Here is a 17155-nt window from a genome sequence, read left to right as displayed (position 1 = left end):
GCAGAAACAAAGCATCTCAGATATGTTTCCAAGGTCTGTTTGGTTCGTTCAGTCTGGCCATTTGTCTGAGGATGGAAAGCCGAGGAAAAAGACAAATCAATGCCCATCCTAGCACAAAAGGCTCGCCAAAACCTCGAAACAAACTGGGAACCTCTGTCAGAAACGATGTTCTCTGGAATGCCATGTAAACGAACCACATGCTGGAAAAACAATGGCACCAAATCAGAGGAGGAAGGCAATATAGACAAGGGCACCAAATGGACCATCTTAGAGAAGCGATCACAAACCACCCAAATGACCGACATTCTTTGAGAGACGGGGAGATCCGAAATAAAATCCATAGAGATATGTGTCCAAGGCCTCTTCGGGACCAGCAAGGGCAAAAGCAACCCACTGGCACGAGAACAGCAGGGCTTAGCCCGAGCACAAATCCCACAGGACTGCACAAAAGAACGCACATCCCGCGACAGAGACGGCCACCAAAAGGATCTAGCCACCAAATCTCTGGTACCAAAGATTCCAGGATGACCAGCCAACACCGAACAATGAACCTCAGAGATAACTTTATTCGTCCACCTATCAGGGACAAACAGTTTCTCCGCTGGGCAACGGTCAGATCTATTAGCCTGAAATTTTTGCAGCACCCGCCGCAAATCAGGGGAGATGGCAGACAAAATTACCCCCTCTTTGAGAATACCCGCCGGCTCAGGCAAACCCGGAGAATCGGGCACAAAACTCCTAGACAGGGCATCCGCCTTCACATTTTTAGAGCCCGGAAGGTACGAAACCACAAAGTCAAAACGGGAGAAAAACAGCGACCAACGAGCCTGTCTAGGATTCAACCGTTTGGCAGACTCGAGATAAGTCAAGTTCTTGTGATCAGTCAAGACCACCACGCGATGCTTAGCTCCTTCAAGCCAATGACGCCACTCCTCGAATGCCCACTTCATGGCTAGCAACTCTCGATTGCCAACATCATAATTTCGCTCAGCAGGCGAAAATTTCCTGGAAAAGAAGGCGCATGGTTTCAACACCGAGCAATCAGAACTTCTCTGCGACAAAACAGCCCCTGCTCCAATTTCAGAAGCATCAACCTCGACTTGGAACGGAAGCGAAACATCTGGTTGGCACAACACAGGGGCAGAAGAAAAACGACGCTTCAACTCCTGAAAAGCTTCCACAGCAGCTGATTGACCACATCAGCACCCTTCTTGGTTAAATCTGTCAACGGTTTAGCAATACTAGAAAAATTATTGATGAAGCGACGATAAAAATTAGCAAAGCCCAGGAACTTCTGCAGACTCTTCAGAGATGTTGGCTGAGTCCAATCATAAATGGCCTGAACTTTAACAGGGTCCATCTCGATAGCAGAAGGAGAAAAAATGAACCCCAAAAATAAAACCTTCTGAACACCAAAGAGACACTTTGACCCCTTCACAAACAAAGAATTCGCACGCAGGACCTGGAACACCATTCTGACTTGCTTCACATGAGACTCCCAATCATCCGAGAAGACCAAAATATCATCCAAGTATACAATCAGGAATTTATCCAGGTACTCTCGGAAGATGTCATGCATAAAGGACTGAAACACTGATGGAGCATTAGAAAGCCCGAATGGCATAACCATGTACTCAAAATGGCCTTCGGGCGTATTAAATGTTGTTTTCCATTCATCGCCCCGTTTAATACGCACAAGATTATATGCACCACGAAGATCTATCTTGGTGAACCAACTAGCCCCCTTAATCCGAGCAAACAAATCAGACAGCAGCGGCAAGGGGTACTGAAATTTGACCGTAATTTTATTTAGAAGGCGGTAATCAATACAAGGTCTCAGCGAACCATCCTTCTTGGCCACAAAAAAGAACCCCGCTCCCAATGGCGACGATGACGGGCGAATATGACCCTTCTCCAAGGACTCCTTCACGTAACTCCGCATAGCGGCGTGCTCAGGTACAGATAAATTAAACAGTCGACCCTTAGGAAACTTAATACCAGGAATCAAATCGATAGCACAATCACAATCCTTATGCGGAGGTAGGGCATTGGACTTGGGCTCATCGAATACATCCCGGTAATCAGACAAGAACTCTGGGACCTCAGAAGGGGTGGATGATGAGATAGACAGAAATGGAACATCACCATGTACCCCCTGACAACCCCAGCTGGACACAGACATTGATTTCCAATCTAATACTGGGTTATGGACTTGTAGCCATGGCAACCCCAACACGACCACATCATGCAGATTATGCAACACCAGAAAGCGAATATCCTCCTGGTGCGCAGGAGCCATGCACATGGTCAGCTGGGTCCAATACTGAGGCTTATTCTTGGCCAAAGGCGTAGCATCAATTCCTCTCAATGGAATAGGACACTGCAAGGGCTCCAAGACAAACCCACAGCGCCTAGCATACTCCAAGTCCATCAAATTCAGGGCAGCGCCTGAATCCACAAATGCCATGACAGAATAGGAAGACAAAGAGCAGATCAAAGTAACGGACAAAAGAAATTTCGACTGTACCGTACCAATGGTGGCAGACCTAGCGAACCGCTTAGTGTGCTTAGGACAATCGGAGATAGCATGAGTGGAATCACCACAGTAGAAACACAGCCCATTCTGACGTCTGTGTTCTTGCCTTTCAACTCTGGTCAAAGTCCTATCGCACTGCATAGGCTCAGGTTTATGCTCAGATAATACCGCCAAATGGTGCACAGATTTACGCTCACGCAAGCGTCGACCGATCTGAATGGCCAAAGACATAGACTCATTCAGACCAGCAGGCATAGGAAATCCCACCATGACATCCTTAAGGGCTTCAGAGAGACCCTTTCTGAAAATAGCTGCCAGCGCACATTCATTCCATTGAGTGAGCACGGACCACTTTCTAAACTTCTGACAATAAATCTCTATCTCATCCTGACCCTGACACAGAGCCAGTAAATTTTTCTCTGCCTGATCCACTGAATTAGGTTCATCATACAGCAATCCGAGCGCCAGAAAAAACGCATCAATATTACATAATGCAGGATCTCCTGGCGCAAGGGAAAATGCCCAGTCTTGAGGGTCGCCACGTAATAAACAAATAATGATCTTAACTTGTTGAACTGGGTCACCAGAGGAGCGGGGTTTCAAAGCCAGAAATAGTTTACAATTATTTTTAAAATTCAAAAACTTAGCTCTATCTCCAGAAAATAACTCAGGAATAGGAATTTTAGGTTCTAACATAGGATTCTGAACCACTAAATCTTGAATGTTCTGTACATTTATAGCGAGATTATCCATCAAAGAGAACAGACCCTGAATGTCCATGTCCACACCTGTGTTCTGAACCACCCTGATGTAAAGGGGAAAAGAAAGACAGAACACAGTGCAAAGAAAAAAAAATGGTCTCAGAACTTCTCTTTTCCCTCTATTGAGAAGCATTAGTACTTTGGGCCTCCAGTACTGTTATGAACAGGTGATTCAGAACCACAATGGACCTTGTAGTTCAGAGCACACAAAGTGACCTGACAATTACCAAAAACATAGGACGAGCTCTGAGACGTGGGAACTCTGCTGACCGCAATCCCTAATCCTATCCAACCACACTAAAGGTAGTCGTGGAGCGCTCCTGACCAGACCTATGCGCCTCGAGCACAGCCTGAGAAACTAGCTAGCCCTAAGAAAGAAAAATAAGCCTACCTTGCCTCAGAGAAATACCCCAAAGGAAAAGGCAGCCCCCCACATATAATGACTGTGAGTAGAGATGAAAATACAGACGCAGAGATGAAATAGATTTAGCAAAGTGAGGCCGAACTTACTGAACAGACCGAAGATAGGAAAGATTGCTTTGCGGTCAACACAAAACCCTACAAACAACCACGCAGAGGGGGCAAAAAGACCCTCCGCACCGACTAACGGTACAGAGGTGCTCCCTCTGCGTCCCAGAGCTTCCAGCAAGCAAGAAAAACCAATATAGCAAGCTGGACAGAAAAAATAGCAAACAAAAATAACACAAGCAAAACTTAGCTTATGAAGGATAGACAGGCCACAGGAACGATCCAGGAGAAAGCAAGACCAATACTGGAACATTGACTGGAGGCCAGGATCAAAGCACTAGGTGGAGTTAAATAGAGCAGCACTTAACGACTTAACCTCATCACCTGAGGAAGGAAACTCAGAAGCCGCAGTACCACTCTCATCCACCAAAGGAAGCTCATAGACAGAACCAGCCGAAGTACCACTCACGACCACAGGAGGGAGCTTGGCCACAGAATTCACAACACATATCCCCATATGTGGTTGTGAAGAGGTGCATGAGAATACACCTCCCCGAAACACAGAATGTATTCGAGGTTATGTTTCGCTGTTTTCTCTTGATGGTGTACAGAAGTCTTTCCCAATCCATCCCTTATTAATTTTTATAAGAGTCAGCCTGTCAGCATTTTCAGTTGACAGGCGGATGTGCTTATCTGTTATAACTCCACCAGCGGCACTAAAAACCCACTCTGACAGAACGCTAGCACTAGGGCAGGCCAGGACCTCCAAGATGTGAGAGGTCCAGTTCATGCCACGTGTCCAGCTTAGATACCCAATAATTAAAAGGCACAGAGGAATCCTGGAGGACATTTGTACGATCTGCAATGTACTCCCTCACCATCTTCCCAAACATTGCACTTGTTGTGACAGCACCCCTTGCCTCTGTGCCGCCATGATTGGAGGGTCTAAGAAAACTGTCCCAGAACTTTGCCATTGTTCTCCTGCCTGAGCTGGATTGTACTTCTGTCTCTCTTGGACTCCTTTGTTGTACAACGAACTCTGACGTTTGCTGACCGCGTTCTCACATGGGAATTTTCTAAGTAATTCCGCTACAAGGGCCCTTAGGTACTGCAACATTTTAATACACCTCTCTTCCTCTGGCAGAAGAGATTGAAAGTACTCCTTGTAGCGTGGGTCTAGAAGTGTCACCAACCAGTAATAAGTGTCATCAAAAATTTTTATAATGCGAGGGTCATGTGAAACGCAGCGCAACAAAGTCAGCCATGAGTGCTAGACTGCTAACAGGCAAGACTTCTGTGTCCTCACCAACAGGACGGCTGACCATGCTGTCCTCCTCTTCCTCCTCATCCTCCTCCACCCTGTCCTCAGGCCATCTCTGCTGAACAGACAGTATGACAGCTGTGCTTGTAGTACTATCAATAGTGCCTGAAAGTAGCTCCTGTTCTTCCTCCTCCTCCTCCTCATTGCCTACCAATCGACATTGAGAAGACATGAAACTGGGCTGAGTGTAATCCCCTTGTATGGTTCCTTGCTCCATGTCCTCGTGCTCTGCCTGCAATGCATCCTCTTTAATTGTGAGCAGAGAGGTTATCAGAATGCTGAGAAGCAGGATGGTGATGCTAATTATGGCGTCATCGCCGCTCACCATCTTAATGCAGTCCTCAAAATTTTGGAGGAGGGTATATATGTCTGACATCCATTTCCACTCCTGAGGTCTTATGTGTGAAGTCTGCACTGAATATCGATGGCCTTGTTGATGTTGGTAGTCAACAAATTCCCTCTTCTGCTCACAAATCCTTTCCAACATATGGAGCACGGAGTTCCAGCGAATTGGGACATCACACACCAGTCGGTGAGCTGGAAGCTGCAAACGCTGCTGAAGCATGGAAAGGGTGGCTGAAGCTGTAGCTGAGTTTTTAAAATGGACAGACAGACGGCGTACTTTCACTAGCAGATCCAGCAGCTCTGGGTAGCTTTTCAGAAAACGTTGAACCACGAGGTTAAGCACATGGGCCAGGCAAGGTACGTGTGAGAGCTCAACTTGCCTCAGAGCTGCCACCAGGTTACGGTTATTGTCACATACGACCATGCCTGGCTGTAGGTTCAGCGATGTCATCCAAATATCTGACTGCTCTTTCAGCACTGTCCACAACTCTTCTGCATTGTGCGGTTTGTCACCTATGCAGATTAGCTTCAGCACAGCCTGTTGGCACTTGGCTGAGGCAGTGCTGCAGTGCTTCCAGCTTCTGACTGATGTGTTGATTTCAGAGATGGAGAATGAAGAGGAGGAGGAGGTGCAGGAGCTGTAGACTGTGGGGGCAACCCTGATTGACTTAAGGCCAGCAATGCTTGGCGTGGGGAGGATGTGTTCCATCCCGAGGTCTGACTGGGTCCCTGCTTCCACTATGTTAACCCAGTGTGCCGACAGTGAGATGTAACATCCCTGCTTACAAGCACTTGTCCATGTGTCCATGTTTAGGTGGACTTTCCCTGTAACAGCAATGTTGTGAGACACATGCTGGTGTAATGTCGGTATTGCACAATGAGAGAAATAGTGGCGACTGGGGACCGAGTACCATGGGAGGGCCGCCGCCATCAGGTTGCGGAAAGCTTCCGTCTCAATGAGCCTAAAAGGCAACATTTCGAGCACAAGCAGAAGAGGAATATTACAATTTAGGACTGTGGCCTGTGGGGCGTTGGCTGGGTATTTCCGCTTGTGTTCCAAAGACTGGGGTATAGACAACTGAAGGCAGTGCTGGGAAAAGGACGTGGATGGGCTTGATGATAGTGATGCTTGACTGTGGGCAACAACAGGTGCAGGGCTAGAGGCATCTTGACATGCACGGTGGACTGGGGATTGGCTTCTAAGCAAAACCATGGAAGTAAGCAGTGGTGTCACCTGCAGACAGTGTTCCTGGAACCTGGGGTTCAGCCCACAAAGTTAGGTGCTTTGCTGCCATTTGCCTGATCATGCTGGTGGTGGTCAGGCTGGTTGTTTTTCTACCCCTGCTGATGCGGGCATGGCAGGTGCTACAAATGGCCTAGTTGGGGTTATCGGCAGAGTCTTTAAAAAATAACCAGACTCGGGAAGATCTAACAATTGTAATGGCAACTTCACCCATGTTGGTGTTACAGGGAATGGATGCATGCTTTCTGTCTGTGGCCACCACACTGCTTCTTCCTGCCTGTTGGGGGGGGATATGCCTCCTTCCCCGTGTGTGCTGCTGTCCTTGCTATGCATGTCCTCCTGCCAGGTTGGGTCAGTCACTATGTCATCCACCACCTCGTCTTCCACATCTGCACCCTACTCCTCCTCCTGACTTCTTGGCAATTGTATGTCATCATCGTCCACCTCTTGTGACACTTTCCCACCATCACCTTCATGTGCCTGAGGCTGATCAAAGCTTTGGGCAGCTCTACATGTGATCTAATCTGTCCCCACTTCAAGCTGACCAGCCGAGAGTCCAGAATCTTGAAATGGAAATCTGAACAGCTCTTCAGAGTGTCCAAGTGTGGGATCAGTTGTCTCAGGGCACTCGGCATGGTGGGAAGAAGGATGATCAGGGTGAGTAATATCCGAGCCACACTCACGGCTACTCAGACTTGACCGTGTGGAAGACATGGTGGTGGCTAAGTGACCGGAAGCATTATCCGCTATCCAACCAACAACCATTTTCACACTGCTCTGGCTTCAATAGTGGTGTGCTGCGGTCCCCTAGAAACTGAGACAGGAAGGTCGAGCAAGAAGATGTGGATCTTTGTTGTGGCCCACTTTCACCTTGGCCGCGGCCTCGTTCTCTGCATGCACCATCAGCATCACATCCTCTTCCCCGTCCCTTTCCCCTTGCCTTGCCCATTTTAAGTGAACTACTTCACTATTTCAAAAGCTCAACACAAATGTATTTATTTGGAGCTAAATGATATCTGATCAGTATGCCTGCAAAGCTATGATATTTCAAACACAAACACCAGGCCTCAGCCTGACATAGCAGAATGTATTAAATTTTTTTTGGCTTTTTGGTGAATTTAAAACCCCCCAAAAAAGAGTGGCACAAGGTTAGCACGCAGAACTATGCTACGTATGCCTGCTGAAATATGATTTTTCTAAACCAGATACAACAGAACTCAGCCTGACATAACAGACTGTGTTAACTTTTTTTTAGGGTTTTGTATAGTTAAAAAAAAGAACAAGGCTAGCAGACAGAACTATGAAACTTATGCCTGTCAAGCTATGATTTTTCCACAGATACAACAGGCCTCTGTCTGACATAACAGACTGTCTTAAATGTTTTGGGGGTTTTGTAGAATTTTTTAAAATGCAAAATAGTGCTTTATATAAGTAGAGTAACAGACAGCAAAACCAGTGGAAAACCATCCTAAAATGCCCAAACTTGGAGTACGCAGATATATGAGGCCTGTCAAGGAAATACAACACTGCCAAATATGTGGCCTATATTTTTTTATGCAAAATAGTGCTGTATACAAGTAGAGTAACAGACACCAAAACAATGTAAAACCGGCCTAAAATGCCTAAACTTGGAGCACGAAGATATATGAGGCCTGTCACGGAAAAACCACACTGCCAAAAATGTGGCCTGTATTTTTTTTTAGGCAAAATAGTGTTGTATATAAGTAGAATAGCAGACACCAAAACAATGTAAAACCAGCCTAAAATACACAAACTTGGAGCACACAGATATATGAGGCTTGCCACAGAAATACCACACTGCCAAACATGTGGCCTGTATTTTTTTAAATGCAAAACAGTGCCGTATATAAGTAGAGTCACAGACAGGAAAAAAACTGGACTAATGGCTTAAAATGCCCAAACTTGGAGCACGCTGATATATGAGGCCTGTCACGGAAAACAACACTGCCAAATATGTGGCCTGTATTTTTTTTAAATGCAAAATAGTGCTGTATATAAGTAGAGTCACAGACAGGAAAAAACTGGACTAATGGCTTAGGTTTCTTTCACACTTCCGCTGGTACGGGGCCGTCGATAAGCGTCGTCGCGATGTACCGACGGATGTTGTGAAAATTCGGCACAACGTGGGCAGCAGATGCAGTTTTTCAACGCATCCACTGCCCATTCTAAAGTCCCGGGGAGGAGGGGGCGGAGTTCCGGCAACGCATGCACGGTAGGAAATACAGGACCCGACGTACGAAAAAACGTTCCCTTGAACGTTTTTTTCGTGACAACGGTCCGCCAAAACACGACGCATCCAATGCACGACGGACGTGACGTATGGCGATACATCAAGATCAATCGGCAAGACAAGTCTATGGGAAAGAAGATATCCTGCGGGTACATTTGTGACGAAGGCCAAACGACGCAAGTGTGAAAGTAGCCTTAACCCCTTCATGACCCAGCCTATTTTGACCTTAAAGACCTTGCCGTTTTTTTGCAATTCTGACCAGTGTCCCTTTATGAGGTAATAACTCAGGAACGCTTCAACGGATCCTAGCGGTTCTGAGATTGTTTTTTCGTGACATATTGGGCTTCATGTTAGTGGTAAATTTAAGTCAATAAATTCTGCGTTTATTTGTGATAAAAACGGAAATTTGGCGAAAATTTTGAAAATTTTGCAATTTTCACATTTTGAATTTTTATTCTGTTAAACCAGAGACTTATGTGACACAAAATAGTTAATAAATTAAATTTCCCACATGAATACTTTACATCACCACAATTTTGGAAACAAAATTTTTTTTTGCTAGGAAGTTATAAGGGTTAAAATTTGACCAGCGATTTCTCATTTTTACAACGAAATTTACAAAACCATTTTTTTTAGGGACCACCTCACATTTGAAGTCAGTTTGAGGGGTCTATATGGCTGAAAATACCCAAAAGTGACACCATTCTAAAAACTGCACCCCTCAAGGTACTCAAAACCACATTCAAGAAGTTTATTAACCCTTCAGGTGCTTCACAGCAGCAGAAGCAACATGGAAGGAAAAAATGAACATTTAACTTTTTAGTCACAAAAATTATCTTTTAGCAACAATTTTTTTATTTTCCCAATGGTAAAAGGAGAAACTGAACCACGAAAGTTGTTGTCCAATTTGTCCTGAGTACGCTGATACCTCATATGTGGGGGTAAACCACTGTTTGGGCGCACGGCAGGGCTTGGAAGGGAAGGAGCGCCATTTGACTTTTTGAATGAAAAATTGGCTCCACTCTTTAGCGGACACCATGTTACGTTTGAAGAGCCCCCGTGTGCCTAAAAATTGGAGCTCCCCCACAAGTGACCCCATTTTGGAAACTAGACGCCCCAAGGAACTTATCTAGATGCATAGTGAGCACTTTGAAACCCCAGGTGCTTCACAAATTGATCCGTAAAAATGAAAAAGTACTTTTTTTTCACAAAAAAATTCTTTTAGCCTCAATTTTTTCATTTTCACATGGGCAACAGGATAAAATGGATCCTAAAATTTGTTGGGCAATTTCTCCTGAGTACACCAATACCTCACATGTGGGAGTAAACCACTGTTTGGGCACATGGTAAGGCTCGGAAGGGAAGGAGCGCCATTTGACTTTTTGAATGAAAAATTATTTCCATCGTTAGCGTACACCATGTCGCGTTTGGAGAGCCCCTGTGTGCCTAAACATTGGAGCTCCCCCACAAGTGACCCCATTTTGGAAACTAGACCCCCCAAGGAACTTATCTAGATGCCTAGTGAGCACTTTAAACCCTCAGGTGCTTCACAAATTGATCTGTAAAAATGAAAAAGTACTTTTCTTTCACAAAAAAATTCTTTTCGCCTCAATTTTTTCATTTTCACATGGGCAATAGGATAAATGGATCATAAAATTTGTTGGGCAATTTCTCCCGAGTACGCCGATACCTCATATGTGGGGGTAAACCACTGTTTGGGCACTCGGCAGGGCTCGGAAGGGAAGGCGCGCCATTTGACTTTTTGAATGGAAAATTAGCTCCAATTGTTAGCGGACACCATGTCGCGTTTGGAGAGCCCCTGTGTGCCTAAATATTGGAGCTCCCCCACAAGTGACCCCATTTTGGAAACTAGACCCCCCAAGGAACTTATCTAGATGCATATTGAGCACTTTAAACCCCCAGGTGCTTCACAGAAGTTTATAACGCAGAGCCATGAAAATAAAAAATATTTTTTCTTTCCTCAAAAATGATTTTTTAGCCTGGAATTTCCTATTTTGCCAAGGGTAATAGGAGAAATTGGACCCCAAATGTTGTTGTCCAGTTTGTCCTGAGTACGCTGATACCCTATATGTGGGGGTAAACCACTGTTTGGGCGCACGGCAGGGCTCGGAAGGGAAGGCACGCCATTTGGCTTTTTAAATGGAAAATTAGCTCCAATCATTAGCGGACACCATGTCACGTTTGGAGAGCCCCTGTGTGCCTAAACATTGGAGATCCCCCAGAAATGACCCCATTTTGGAAACTAGACCCCCAAAGGAACTAATCTAGATGTGTGGTGAGGACTTTGAACCCCCAAGTGCTTCACAGAAGTTTATAACGCAGAGCCATGAAAATAAAATAAAAAAAAAATTATTTTCTCAAAAATGATCTTTTAGCCTGGAATTTTTTATTTTCCCAAGGGTTACAGGAGAAATTGGACCCCAAAAGTTGTTGTCCAGTTTCTCCTGAGTACGCTGATACCCCATGTGTGGAGGTAAACCACTGTTTGGGCACACGTCGGGGCTCAGAAGGGAAGTAGTGACTTTTGAAATGCAGACTTTGATGGAATGGTCTGCGGGCGTCACGTTGCGCTTGCAGAGCCCCTGGTGTGCCTAAACAGTAGAAACCCCCCACAAGTGACCCCATTTTAGAAACTAGACCCCCCAAGGAACTTATCTAGATATGTGGTGAGCACTTTGAACCCCCAAGTGCTTCACTGACGTTTACAACGCAGAGCCGTGAAAATAAAAAATCATTTTTCTTTCCTCAAAAATGATGTTTTAGCAAGCATTTTTTTTATTTTCACAAGGGTAACAGGAGAAATTGGACCCCAGTAATTGTTGCGCAGTTTATCCTGAGTATGCTGGTACCCCATATGTGGGGGTAAACCACTGTTTGGGCGCACGTCGGGGCTCGGAATTGGGGGAGCACCATTTGACTTTTTGAATACAAGATTGGCTGGAATCAATGGTGGCGCCATGTTGCGTTTGGAGACCCCTGATGTGCCTAAACAGTGGAAACCCCTCAATTCTACCTCCAACACTAACCCCAACACACCCCTAACCCTAATCCCAACTGTAGCCATAACCCTAATCACAACCCTAACCACAACCCTAATTCCAACCCTAACCCTAAGGCTATGTGCCCACGTTGCGGATTCGTGTGAGATTTTTCAGCATCATTTTTGAAAAATCTGCGGGTAAAAGGCACTGCGTTTTACGTGCAGATTTTCCGTGGATAGCCAGTGTTTTTTGTGCGGATTTCACCTGCGGATTCCTATTGAGGAACAGGTGTAAAACGCTGCGGAATCCGCACAAAGAATTGACATGCTGCGGAAAATACAACGCAGCGTTTCCGCGCGGTATTTTCCGCACCATGGGCACAGCGGATTTGGTTTTCCATAGGTTTACATGGTACTGTAAACCTGATGGAACACTGCTGCGAATCCGCAGCGGCCAATTCAATGTAAACCTATGGGAAACAAAAATCGCTGCACACATGCTGCGGAAAAACTGCACGGAAACGCAGCGGTTTACATTCCGCAGCATGTCACTTCTTTGTGCGGATTCCGCAGCGGTTTTACAACTGCTCAAATAGAAAATCGCAGTTGTAAAACCACAGTGAAATGCGCAGAAAAAACACGGCAAATCCGCCATAAATCCGCAGCGGTTTAGCACTGCGGATTTATCAAATCCGCAGCGGAAAAATCCGCAGAGGACCAGAATACATGTGCACATACCGAAACCCTAGCCCTACCCCTAACCCTAGCCCTAACCTTAACCCTAGCCCTAGCCCTAACCCTAGCCCTAACCCTACCCCTAACCCTAGCCCTAACTCTAGCCCTAACCCTACCCCTAACCCTAGCCCTAACCCTAACCCTATTCTAACATTAGTGGAAAAAAAAAATTCTTTATTTTTTTATTGTCCCTACCTATGGGGGTGACAAAGGGGGGGGTCATTTATTATTTTTTTTATTTTGATCACTGAGATATAATCTATCTCAGTGATCAAAATGCACTTTGGAACGAATCTGCAGGCCGGTAGATTCGGCGGGCGCACTGCGCATGTGCCCGCCATTTTGGAAGATGGCGGCGCCCAGGGAGAAGACGGACGGACCCCGGCAGGATCGGTAAGTATGATGGGGTGGGGGGGAGCACAGGGGGGGGATCGGAGCATGGGGGGTGGATCGGAGCGCGGGAGGGGTGGAACGGAGCACGGGGGGTGGAACGGAGCACGGGGGGGTGGAACGGAGCACGGGGGGGTGGAACGGAGCCGGGGGTGGAACGGAGCACGGGGGGGTGGATCGGAGTGCAGGGGGGGTGATTGGAGCACGGGGAGGGTGATTGGAGCACGGGGGGAGCGGACAAGAGCACGGGGGGAGCGGAGCACAGGACGGAGGGGAGCCGGAGCAGTGTACCGGACAGATCGGTGGCTTGGGGGGGGCGATCGGTGGGGTGGGGGCACATTAGTGTTTCCAGCCATGGCCGATGATATTGCAGCATCGGCCATGGCTGGATTGTAATATTTCACCAGTTATAATAGGTGAAATATTACAAATCGCTCCGATTGGCAGTTTCACTTTCAACAGCCAATCAGAGCGATCGTAGCCACGGGGGGGTGAAGCCACCCCCCCTGGGCTAAACTACCACTCCCCCTGTCCCTGCAGATTGGGTGAAATGGGAGTTAACCCTTTCACCGGATCTGCAGAGACGCGATCTTTCCATGACGCCACATAGGCGTCATGGGTCGGATTGGCACCGACTTTCATGACGCCTACGTGGCGTCATGGGTCGGGAAGGGGTTAAAATGCCCAAACTTGGAGCACGCAGATATATGAGGCTTGTGGCAGAATTGCCACACTGTCAAATATGTGGCCTGTATTTTTTTAAATGCGAAATAGTGCTGTATATAAGTAGAGTAACAGACACCAAACCAATGTAAAACCGGCCTAAAATGCCCAAACTTGGAGCACTCAGATATGAGTCCTTTTTTGTTGAATTTAAAACAAAAGAAAAAAAGCGGCACAAGGCTACCGCACAGAACTATGCTACTGCGGAAATTTGATTTTTCAAAAGCAGATACACCAGGACTCAGTCTGACTTAACAGACAGTATTAATGCATTGCTTTTTGGTGAATGTAAACAAACAAAATTTGACCAAGGCTAGCACACGAAATACGATATTTCCCAAAATGAAACACCAGCTCTCAGCCTGGCTTAACAGACTGTATTAATTTTTGGGGGGGCTTTTGGGTGAATTTATAAAATAAATAAATAAATAGTGGAACAAGGCTAGCACACACAACTATGCTACGTATGCCTGACAAACTATGATTTTTAAATCGTTGGTCGCTGGAGAGCTGTCTGTGTGACAGCTCTCCAGCGACCAAACAGCGACGCTGCAGCGATCGACATCGTTGTCAGTATCGCTGCAGCGTCGCTGAGTGTAAAGGTACCTTAAGAATAAAGGGAATGCAGAGCTGTCAAAGTGTATTGGGGGGATGCAGTGCTCTACGCAACAAGTTAGCACAAGCACCAATATATGAACGAAAAAGGTGTTTTAGGATTTGTCAGGATCCTGACAGCGCAACGCTTACTGAAAAGAGGTTGATGGCATATCCTAGCAAAATGCTCATTGCAGATGTATTACATGAATTATTACAACTGTTTCAGACATTTGATTAGAGATTATAAATATCCATGAACATGCTGAAGAAACAACCACAGGGTATAATGCGTAATCCAGAAAAATATTCAGTATACACATATTCTTACCTTGAGAAGGCAAAACTGGCAGCTAGCAATGACAACACAAAACTGGAATATCCATATATCTCTGAAGACATCTTTTTGCAAAACTGAAAATCCAAAAAATGACACAAAGATGGCTAATAATATGGCTAAAATGTTCTCAACAATGTTTTCTGTTCTGCAAAACAAAACAATAAAAACGAATACACTTATGAGGATATGCCATATATTAAGTTTCATACCTTATATAAAATGATTAATAAATTGTTGATTATCTATCCAATAACTAACCATAGCAGCAAATCTACTTACAGATGAAATGAAAACATTGATTGTCACATTGCAATGGGACATTCCATTTGCTAGGATATAATAGATAGAAAATTAAGTTTGTTAGGTGTAGGAAAAATGGGCAAGTATGAGGATCTGAGGGACTCTGACAAAGGCTGGCATGGTGGTGTAAAAAGAGGGACCGGACTGGGGATACCTTTCTTGCACTGGGTCTGGAACTGTTGGAACTGTCACTTTTGTTGTCTGGGGGAAGGCTTAGACACCTGTATTGACCTTTGCACTTGACAGCAGGGGGCATAGGTAGGCTAAAAAGGGCAGAGCGCGTGAAAAGTCAGTTAGACTTGGCGGGAGCACGCAGCGTGCAGCAGGGGAAGGTTGGTGCTCTGTCCTCTGGGCACCGTGACTGCGCAGGTCCGCACTTTAGTATCCCTGCTGACACAGAGACTGTGACCAAAGAACTGCATTCGGCCCATTGGCTCCCGCTGCTCAAGGTACTCAAAGCAATGGGCCAGTAAATACTGCGCGCGTGCCGCGTAAGAAATACCGGGTGACTCACAGAGAACTGTACCCTTTGTCACCCGCATACTTCTGTCGAGCTTCGTCAAGCTTCGGCAGTGTTGGGAGACTGTGCTTCACTCAGCAACCTGAATCCTGGACCCAGGACCCAGTGCAAGATGTCGAGGACCCATCGTCACCGCCAGGAACTGGATCATCAATGCCTGCAGGATGACACCAGATTCATCATGTGCTAACCGTGTTGGCACCACTGCTGGAACCTAGGACTCTGCAGTCAGGAAACAGTAAGACTGATAAGTTGACCCTAACAGTTGTTATACCTATTGCCCCGTTACCTCCCTCAGCACACCTATTGTGTTCATATCACCTGTCATACCCCTGTCTCTCCTTTCCCCTCCCTATGTGGAGTATTCCCCTGTTCAAGTAAAAATTAATGTTAACTCTTGCTCTGCCTCCTGTCCATTACTGCATCCCGGAACTTGCTCACAGTGGCTCAGTGGTTAGCACTGTTGCTTTGCAGTTCTGGGGTTGTGGGTTCAAATCCCACAAAGGACAATCTGCAAGTAGTTTGTATGTTTTCCCTTTGCTTGCTTGGATTTCCTCCCACACTCCAAAGACATACTGGTAGGTAGATTAGATTGTGAGCTCCAATGGAGATGTTAACAAAGTGCTGACAAATTAATGCCGCTATATCTGTTAGTAAAAAATAAATAAATGTCAAGTTTCAACAGCTATTCAACTAAGTCAGAGCAAAACAAATGGCAGGCATTTTGGAGTGTTCTGGGTATGCAGTAGTCCAAAGAAGGATCATAAAAAAAGTGGTCCTGACTAGTGATGAGTGAATTTATTAGGAAAATGATCGGCAAACATCAGCGCAAATATGGCACATTCGTATTCGTGATTGAAAACACGAGCAAAATTTTATAAAACCGGTAAAACTCGATAACATTCTGTGAAAAGTGTGGGAAAATATTTCGTTGCCACAAAAGTATTTTCAGCACTTGAGTAAAGATAATAGTGGTGTATCAGAGCGTTTGGCACGTATTTGATGAGGGGAGGGGGTTTGCAGAGCTCAGAGGAGCGGCGTTCTTGTAAACAGTCATTTTTTTCCCCTAACTTTGTGTTCACATAGCGGTTAGCCAATCAGGGTGCAGGAAACACCCACAATGTCCTGATACAACGGCTTGTGTCATTGGCTGCTGAAATCATGTCCCTCTCCATATAAATAGCGGACATCTTGTTTTAGTGCCATGTTGATACTGTAACAGCGCAGAGAGGCTGCTCGTGATGCTGGCACTGTTAGCAGCAAAATTTTAGCTTGCTAGCCATGCGGTTGTATATCAGTCAGATAGTGTAGCTTGCTAGTGTCCAGTATGAATGTTAAATTTACCTTCAAGCACTTTTTTTTGCATTTACTGAGGTCCACAGATAAAGCCAGCAGGGCACATGTCCTACCAGTGTGTTGTGCCTTCTATTGTGCTCCATGCATGATTATAGCATTCTAAATAATATTTTTTCACTAGCTAAATGTGAAACAGCCTGCTATTTCCCACCTTGTCATTTAGTGCTATGGTGATATGAAACTGTCTGCAGACCTAAGGCACATTAAAAAAAATTATAATTTTTCAGTTGCAAAAGGTTAAACAACCCACCGTATCACACTTTGTCATTTT

General features: G+C 45.6%; 1 protein-coding gene across 1 annotated transcript in view; it reads right to left on the bottom strand.

Moving 5' to 3' along the window:
* LOC138681613 (pecanex-like protein 2) overlaps positions 1–17155 on the bottom strand; it is a 1209413-nt gene that overhangs the window by 788367 nt on the left and 403891 nt on the right. Inside the window, exon 10 of the mRNA XM_069769269.1 lies at positions 14700–14853. Coding sequence (XP_069625370.1) covers positions 14700–14853 — 154 coding nt within the window. The remainder of the gene's footprint in view (positions 1–14699; positions 14854–17155) is intronic.

Source organism: Ranitomeya imitator, chromosome 5, assembly GCF_032444005.1.
Source record: "Ranitomeya imitator isolate aRanImi1 chromosome 5, aRanImi1.pri, whole genome shotgun sequence".
Taxonomy (NCBI): domain Eukaryota; kingdom Metazoa; phylum Chordata; class Amphibia; order Anura; family Dendrobatidae; genus Ranitomeya; species Ranitomeya imitator.
The sequence above is the reverse complement of the archived record's forward strand: the minus strand, read 5'-3'. Positions and strand labels throughout refer to the sequence as shown.